This window comes from Bison bison, unplaced genomic scaffold, assembly GCF_000754665.1.
Source record: "Bison bison bison isolate TAMUID 2011002044 unplaced genomic scaffold, Bison_UMD1.0 scf7180017864365, whole genome shotgun sequence".
NCBI classification, from domain to species: Eukaryota; Metazoa; Chordata; class Mammalia; order Artiodactyla; family Bovidae; genus Bison; species Bison bison.
Window position 1 is genome coordinate 891,072 of NW_011494937.1, and position 8,776 is coordinate 899,847.

General features: G+C 51.2%; 1 protein-coding gene and 1 pseudogene across 1 annotated transcript; both read left to right on the forward strand.

Annotated features, from left to right (window-relative positions):
• The window catches only part of LOC104999883, a 7,281-nt pseudogene extending 3,868 nt beyond the window's left edge, over positions 1-3,413 (forward strand).
• A 1,845-nt stretch (positions 3,414-5,258) lies between these two features.
• DNAJB1 (DnaJ (Hsp40) homolog, subfamily B, member 1) lies at positions 5,259-8,238 on the forward strand. Its single transcript, XM_010855426.1, has 3 exons — positions 5,259-5,544; positions 6,687-7,267; positions 7,566-8,238. The coding sequence occupies exons 1-3, from the start codon at positions 5,334-5,336 to the stop codon at positions 7,794-7,796; spliced, it is 1,023 nt and encodes a 340-aa protein (XP_010853728.1). The 5' UTR covers positions 5,259-5,333; the 3' UTR covers positions 7,797-8,238.
• The last annotated feature ends 538 nt before the right edge of the window (positions 8,239-8,776 follow it).

Consider the following 8,776-nt stretch of genomic DNA (forward strand, 5'->3'; position numbering starts at 1 on the left):
AAAAAAAAAAAATTAAGGCTTTATCATCATCTGAATCACATCTTACACAAGATTACCATAAACACTCAATATGCTAAACAGTTTACACCTCAGCATTTTATTCACTAAGTGGCCTCAGGCAAGTCACATAACCTCTCAGAGCCTTGGTTTCCCTACCTGTAAAACGAGGTAATGACAGGCCAACCTTATAGGATTATTTTTTTTAAATGAAGTTCTTTTTGGCTATGCTGGGTCTTCATTGCTGCACTTGGGCTGTCTCTAGTTGCAGAGCTTTGGCTTCTCATTGTGGTGGCTTTTCTTGTTGCAGAGCATGGGCTTTAGGCACAAAGGCTTCAGTAGTTATGGTTCTCGGGCTTAGTTGCCCCACGCACGTGAGATCTTCCCGGACCAGGGATGGAACCCATATTCCCTGCGCTGGCAAGCAGATTCTTAACCACTGGACTACCAGTGAAGCCCGTCACAGGATTATTGTCAGGATTAAATGAGTTCATACACATTGAATGTCTGGAACCGATTTGACACAGAGTAGGACCTTGTCAGTGTTAGCTATTATTATAAGGTTTATTGCCTGGGCCCTCTCAGATTCACATAGCAACCCTGGGAGGTAAGATCTACTCTTATCCCAATTTTATGGAAGACATACTTAGCAATTACAGAGAACAAGTTGTGCAAGAGCACATGGGCAGTAAATAAGCAAACAGCAGGTCCAGGTTTTCAACTAAGGCTGACTGACTCCAGACTGACCTGCTTAGTTCTTATATTCTTATATTCTTAGTTCTTAGTTCTACCAATGAAACGGAAGCAATAGGATATATGTGTTTGTGAGTGTGTCTGTGTATTAAGAGACTTGTTTCAGGCATTGGCTCTCACAGTTGTGAGGGCTGGCAAGACAAGTGTGAAATCTGTAGGGCAGACCAGCAGGTCTTGGCCAGGAACTAATGCTTCATTCTCAGGCAGACCTCCATATTTGCTTTTAAGGTCTTTCAGTGTTTGCTTTTAAAGCCTTTCAAGTGACTGAATGAGGTCTACCCACAAAATCAAGGGTCATCTCCTGTACTTAAACCCAACTGATTATAGATGTTAACCTAACCACATCTGCAAAACACCTTCACAGCAGCAGTTAGATTAGTGTTTAATTGAATAACTGGGTACTATTGCCTAGCCAAGTCTGTGCATACAACTACCCATCACATCGTCTCCTCTTCTCTGAGTTGATAGCTCAAACCTCTGCCAAGTTTCTGTGAAAGTCACTTTTCCAGTAACATTCCAACGTGCCTGGTGAGGGAATTCCCTGGAAGTCCAGTGGCTAGGACTCTGCACTTCCATTGCTCAGGCGCAATCCCTGGTCAGGGAACTAAGATTCCAAAAGCCACTCAGCCTGGCTGGAAAAAATAAAACAACAGTGCCCAGTGAGTATGTGTCCAGGTCAAAGAGCATAATAAGAGAAGTTGAGTTTGGGCTCTTTTTTTTTTTTTTTTTTTGGTGGGGGTTGGGGGTTAAACAATTAAAACTTCTGAGTATGATCCAGGCTTACTCAAGGAAGAGAGATTTCCCAGCCCTAAGGTTGCCCCCAAATACAGGGACACCCCTTGCATGATGTTTTTGGTCCACCAGAGCTATGTGAAGACCTTTAGAGGCCTCCACATCTGTTAACTTTTTTTTTAGGGTGGGTTTATTAGTGGCATGTGGGATCTTAGTTCCCCGACTAGGGATCAAACCCACGCCCCCTGAAGTGGAAGCAGGGAGCCTTAACCACTGGACCACCAGAAAAGTCCCCACATCTGTAACTCCCTTTTTTTTTTTTTTAATTTTTGGCCACACAGCATGTGGGATCTTAGTTCCCTGACCAAGTACTGAACCCATACCCCCTGCATTAGAAGCAGAATCCTAACCACTGGACTGCCAAGGAAGTCCCCACATCTGTAACCCTTAAATTTATAAGTGTGAAGAAATCCACAAGCTCTGGGTTTTTTCCCCCATGATGACTCCCCCACTATCTCTTTATGTAACTTTATATAAAAAAAAAAAATCAAACTCCCTCCCCTCCATGATTGGTTCAGGACCCCTGCAGTGCTGTGCCCCTGGGTATCCAGCCTAGACTCATCCTCCCAGGTTGGCTGGTGTGTGTGGCTTAGTCCAGAGTCCTTTGATGGTGGTGGTTTAGTCGCTAAGTTCTGTCTGACTCTTTTTGACCCCATGGACTGTAGCCCACCAGGATCCTCTGTCCATAGGATTTTCCAGGCAAGAGTACTGGAGTGGGTTGCCATTCCCTTCTCCAGGAGATCTTCCTGACCCAAGGATCGAACCCGGTTCTCCTACACTGCAGGCAGATTCTTTCCAACTGAGCTACCATGGAATCCCTTCCTGACACGGTTACACTGGGGTCAGGGAGTGGCCAGGGATGGCCGGAAGGCCATGGCGTCTTTCTCAAGAGTTCCAGTTTGCACAAGGACAGTGGTTACCAGCAATGTTTTGCTGTGTCCTGCCAGGAAGGGGGATCCTCAGCAGCCCACCATTCAACTGGATGGTTAGTCACCCCTTTGACAGAACTTCCTCTAAGCTAGGTCTGTCCCAGGCACTTTACAAATGTTGACTCAATGCCAACTTCAAAGCCCTATGAGGCTGGTACAGCTACTACCCCCATTGTACAGATGAGGACGCTAAAGGCCCTAGAAGGCTCAGTAACCAGCCCAAGATCACACAGCCACAAAGTGCTAGAACCAAGAATGAAACGTGACTATTTGGCTCCAGCACCAGTGTCACACCGCCCAGACTTCCCAAGCAGTTCTTCCAAGAACCTTTCCCCACTGTAGGCCGCCACCACCTACTCCCCTCTTCCCTTCTCAGGTGGTACCTCTTTCTGAGCCTCCTTTCCACGTCAGCCCTGTCCTTGACCACAGACACACCAGACTATAGGAGCCAAAAGGGATCATGTTGCCCAGAGATGAAGATACTGAGGCCCTGAGAGGTGTATTGCATGCCCATGTCTCCCCCACATCATGAACATAGTGGGGCGGGGGTAAAGAACCAGGTGCATTAAAAACAGCCAGGACTTTTTAGTCTGCGGAGGGAGAGGGGCAATTGAGTCTGGCCTGGCCTGAAAGGTCGGGCAGGTGGAAATCAACGAGAACTTGCCCGCCAGAAACACATGAAGAAATCCCAGGAAATTAGTAAGGGAAAAAGAAAAGAGGATAGCCTGACTACCTCTCAGAGGAAGCAGCGGGACTCTGAGATCATGCAAGAAAAGCAGAAGGCAGCCAATGATAAGAAGTCTATGCAAACAAGAGAGAAATAATGACTATGTGGAAAACCTGGGTGCTACTGCAAACTAGTTGTATCATAAGCTCTATGATCAAGATTTTGTAGAGTGAACAGTCAGTACTTGCTATGCTAAGTCACTTCAGTCGTGTCCGACTCTGTGCGACCCCATAGACGGCAGCCCACCAGGCTCCCCCATCCCTGGGACTCTCCAGGCAAGATCACTGGAGTGGGTTGCCATTTCCTTCTTCAATGCATGAAAGTGAAAAGTGAAAGTGAAGTCGCTCAGTCGTGTCCGACTCTTAGCGACCCCATGGATTGCAGCCTAACAGGCTCCTCCGTCCATGGGATTTTCCAAGCAAGAGTACTGGAGTGGGATGCCATTGCCTTCTCCGATGTTATACCTTATAAAACTATTTTAAACTTTTCCTTTCAACCTGACTTAGTCTGATGTTTCAGAACCATTCTTCAAAAAATAAAACACTAACCATACATTTGAAAAAAAATAAAAACAGCCAGGAATATTTATGAAGCTTTGGTTCCAGACACTTCCTGGCACTGGAGACTCAGCAGTGACAGGACCCAGTCCCTGACCTTATGATGATTCCAGGCTAGGAGTGGGGGAGACATTTAACGTGAAAACCAAGGAACAATTTCAGATTTCAGTGGCAGGTGTTCTTGAGAAAACGGTAAAGTGAGAGGCTTGAAGGGCTGGACTGAGAAGACCTCTGCAGGGAGGTGAGCTTTGGCTCCCGGTGCTCACCTCACTTTGCAGGGTCCTTTATGACTGAGGACGCAGGTAATACTGGAGCTCCCACCTGCATTCTGCTCGCAAAGAGTTGGATATGACTGAGCATACACACACAGCTGGTAGAACAGGGCGGGTGACTATTTTTATTTCCAGAAGGAAGCGGGTATCTGGGGCTGGGGAAGATTAGGCAACTCCTGGAGACACCTGGCAATAACTCATTCCTGGCCCTGTGAGATAGGGGCGGGCATATTTGCATCTGCTAGTGAAGGGGCTAACAGATGGGGAAACAATGGAAACAGAGACTTTATTTTCTTGGGCTCTAAAAATCACTACAAATGGTGACTGCAGCCATGAAATTAAAAGATGCTTGCTCCTTGGAAGAAAAGCTATTACCTACCTAGACAGCACATTAAAAAGCAGACACATTACTTTGCCCACAAACGTGCATCTAGTCAAAACTATGGTTTTTCCAGTAGTCATGTATGGATGTGAGAGTTGGACCATAAAGAAGTTGAGCACGGAAGAACTGATGCTTTTGAACTGTCGTGTTGGAGAAAACTCGAGAGTCCCTTGGACTGCAAGAAGATCAAACCAGTCAATCCTAAAGAAAATTGGTCCTGAATATTCATTGGAAGGACTGATGCTGAAGCTGAGGCTCCAATACTTTGGCCACCTGATGCGAAGAACTGACCACTGGAAAAGACCCTGATGCTGGGAACGATTGAAGGCAGGAGGAGAAGGGGACAACGGAGAATGAGATGGTTGGATGGCATCAACCACTCGATGGGACATGAGTCAGAGCAAGCTTTGGGAGTTGGTGATGGACAGGGAAGCCTGGCGCGCTGCAGTGAGGTCGCACAGAATGGGACACGAATGAGCGGCTGAACTGAACAGTGAAGGGGCGGTGTCTTCCCCAGACCCGCCCCTTCCTGGAGTAGCGCGTCGTAACCTATTGACCCAAACAGGAGGCGGGCCGCAAGGCCGGCCTGGTTGCAGGAAGCAATAAAACATGGTCACTATTGGTGCCCGCTGAGGGTGGGCGGGGCCTCCGTCGCCCGGGGTGTGCGCCGCTGAGAAGCGTTGCCCGGGAGGGGGCGGGGCCGCACGCAGGCGGCCGTTGGCGGCACGACCCCGCCCCGGATGTCGCGCGTCGCAGCCTGGACGACGGGGATTGGCCAAAGCCGCGTGGGGGCGGGGCGGAAGGTTCTGGAGGGGGCTGGCGGGCTCTGGAAGCTTCCGCCGGACGGGTATATAGAGTCCGGGACGGGGCGGTGGCGGAGCCGGGGGACGGCGACAGCTGGGTGGCGGGCCGCAGGCGGGGGCAATGGGAAAGGACTATTACCAGACGCTGGGCCTGGCCCGCGGTGCGTCGGACGAGGAGATCAAGAGGGCCTACCGCCGTCAGGCGCTGCGTTACCACCCGGACAAGAACAAGGAGCCCGGCGCTGAGGAGAAGTTCAAGGAGATCGCCGAGGCCTACGACGTGCTCAGCGACCCGCGCAAGCGCGAGATCTTCGACCGCTACGGGGAGGAAGGTGCGTGCGCGCGCGCAGCCGGGGGCGCGCCCTCGCCGTTTGACAGGCGGAGAAACCGAGGCAGGGCGGCCTCGCTGCAGCATCTCCGGGGGGCGCTTCGGTCGCAGGGGTTGAAGCAGCCCCCGGCCTCTGGCCACAAGGGCCTCCGCCCTCGGATTGGCGGCCGCCCGATGGGAGGAGGGGCCCTGGCCGCGCTGCTTGTTCAGAAGCTTCTAGTATGTCTGGGGCTGCCCCTCCCTGGGCGCTCGCCTCCACCCACGTCCGAGATCGGTCCGGGGGTGCGGGTGCGGAAGGAGAGGATTCGGAGGCCTAGCTTGGCTGCTGGCGTTGCGGGCCTGGGCTCACCTGGGCGAGGTGGGAGGCTCTGCCACCCCGGGGTTCAGGGCAGGGCCTCTGGCTGAACCCTGGGCACAGGCTGCGAGTAGTGAGCCTGCAAATGAGGTGCCAATTAGCGCCGAGCGACCTTCCGCGCCTCTCCGAGGGTGGAGTGAGGTAATCCTTGTAAAGTGCTTACCTAGTCGGCCGTCCAGGTGCAAGGAACAGTGGGGCCAGCCCTCTTCAGGGTAAAAGAAAGAAGCTTTCTTGTCCTGTCTCCCATTGATGACTCAGGCAGGTTGCTGGGCTTAGTCCTCAGGAAGAAGCGGCTTATTATATGAGAATGGGGGCAGTTAGTGCCAGGGTGCGAGAATTTGAAAGGCTGCATTTTGCAGTTTAACGTTCCTTTTACTCTCCCACACGTCTCTAGCTGTAGGGGATTTAAGAGTAAGCATTTAGTGAAAACTGATCGGGGGTTAAGCATTTTTTTCATTGGATCTCTTAGTTTTTCGTACTCATTGTAACAGTGCAAGGGGAATGAGTTACTCAGATGTGAGGACCTGAGTGGCCCCAAGAGGTGCCCGTCTCAGAGCTTGAACCCTTCACCGCTGTCTTGCCACAGTGGACTACCTGCCATAAGTGGCTGGGGGTTCTGTTTGTGCTGCTGCAAGTGGGAGGTAAAAGCTTGGAGTTCTTCCTTGTTCTTCCCTGACAGGCTAAAAAAAGTTTCTCCCCCAATGGCTCCTGAGCTTTTTTCCTTGAAGGAAAGTTCCTGGAGAGTTAAGTTCCCAGCCCGCCATCTGATTTCTTCTGCTTTTGCTCTTCAGGCCTGAAGGGCAGTGGCCCCAGCGGTGGGAGCAGCGGCGGTACTAACGGTACCTCCTTCAGCTACACATTCCATGGAGACCCTCATGCCATGTTTGCTGAGTTCTTCGGTGGCCGAAATCCCTTTGACAACTTTTTTGGGCAGCGCAACGGGGAGGAAGGCATGGACATCGATGACCCGTTCTCTGGCTTCCCCATGGGCATGGGTGGCTTCACCAACATGAACTTTGGCCGCTCCCGCCCTGCCCAAGAGCCCACCCGAAAGAAACAAGATCCCCCCGTCACCCATGACCTTAGGGTCTCACTTGAAGAGATCTACAGCGGCTGTACCAAGAAGATGAAAATCTCTCATAAGCGGCTGAACCCCGACGGAAAGAGCATTCGCAATGAAGACAAAATCTTGACCATCGAAGTGAAGCGGGGGTGGAAAGAAGGGACCAAAATCACCTTCCCCAAGGAAGGAGACCAGACTTCCAACAACATTCCAGCCGATATTGTCTTTGTTTTAAAGGACAAGCCACACAATATCTTTAAGAGAGATGGCTCTGATGTCATTTATCCAGCCAGGATCAGCCTTCGGGAGGTAAGGCACTAGGCAGGGCAGCGTCTGGGGAGGGAGAAGCTGTTTTGTGATGCCGTTCAGTGTTTGCTTGACAGATGTTTCTGGGCACTTGGTGCGGCCAGGCTTGGACAGTGCAATGGCGACAAGACCGTCCAGGGCTCTGTTTTTACGGAGCTTCTGTGCTGGTGACCTGGGTAGATCTTAAGGCAGGGTCTTAGCTGCAGAGGCCTGATGGCGCTTACCCTCCAGTCAGCAGCCTCTGGGCAAGATGTGAGCTTCCTAAGCTACTCTTTCTAATGCTGTCCCTTTGCTTTCCAAGGCTCTGTGTGGCTGTACAGTGAATGTCCCCACTCTGGACGGCAGGACCATACCCGTTGTGTTCAAAGATGTCATCAGGCTTGGCATGCAGCGAAAAGTTCCCAGAGAAGCCCTTCCTCTCCCCAAAACACCCGAGAAACGCGGGGACCTCATTATTGAGTTTGAAGTGATCTTCCCTGAAAGGATTCCCCAGACGTCAAGAACCGTTCTTGAGCAGGTTCTTCCAATATAGTCAACCCGTGTTCCCCAAGGACTGACCAGGGACCTTTCCAGAGCTCAAGGATTTCCGGACCGTTCCACCAACTGTGGACCCGCAAGAGGGCGGGAGGGCCCAGGGAGGGCTTTCATACTGCTGAATGTTTTCCAGAGAATATATTACAATCTTTCAAAGTCGTGCACTAGACTAAAGTTGTTTTTCGAGCGGTAGGGCGGCAGGTGGTGGGGACAGCAAGCAAAGGCAATGCAGTCTGCCCCACTGGGTCCTTGCAGCCCTCCTGGGTGGGCAGCACCCGCCTCCTCCCTCTCCAGGCCCTGCCCAGAGAGAGAGGCAGACCACAGACCCACAGTTGGACTTGATCCCCGTGTTGTAGTCCCTCCGCTTGTAGACGTCCTGTGGTGTGGACCTGCCTTCATGGTTTCCAGACCCTGTACACTCCTCAGTTTCTATTGTGTGATCAGTTTGTGTTTTATTTTGTATTTGTCTCCCCCATCTTGCCCTTCTCCTAAGAAACCCTGTCTTCTCTTTTGCCATCTCAAATTGAGAATCTCAACTCTGGTTGCTGAACTGCCTGGCCAGCTCCCACAAGCAATACCTCCCTTGTTCCAGCAGGACCAAGGGAGCCGGCCTTCACTGAGTGAGTAACTTGTGCAACTGCTTCTCCCTCAAGGGTCGGGGACCTTGGCTGGAGTCCTGACCCCGGGCTCCCAGACAGAGATCTTCGCCTTCCTTTGCTGTGAGGCAATCTTTTGGCACACCTGGGATTTCCCCATGACCCAGGTCATTTTTTTTTTGTTCAATGGACTCTGGACTCTCAAAAGGATCTGATCCTTTTGAATTTTGCACAGCCCTAGCTATAATCCCTTTTGATAAAAGGGTCTTTGCTTCTGATTACAGGAGCACTGTGGAACGTCTGTAAATATGTTTTTATAATTCTGTGTAAAGTTGGTGTGCAGTCAGACGAAACCGGTCCACAGCAGCTGCTGCTCTCTGTA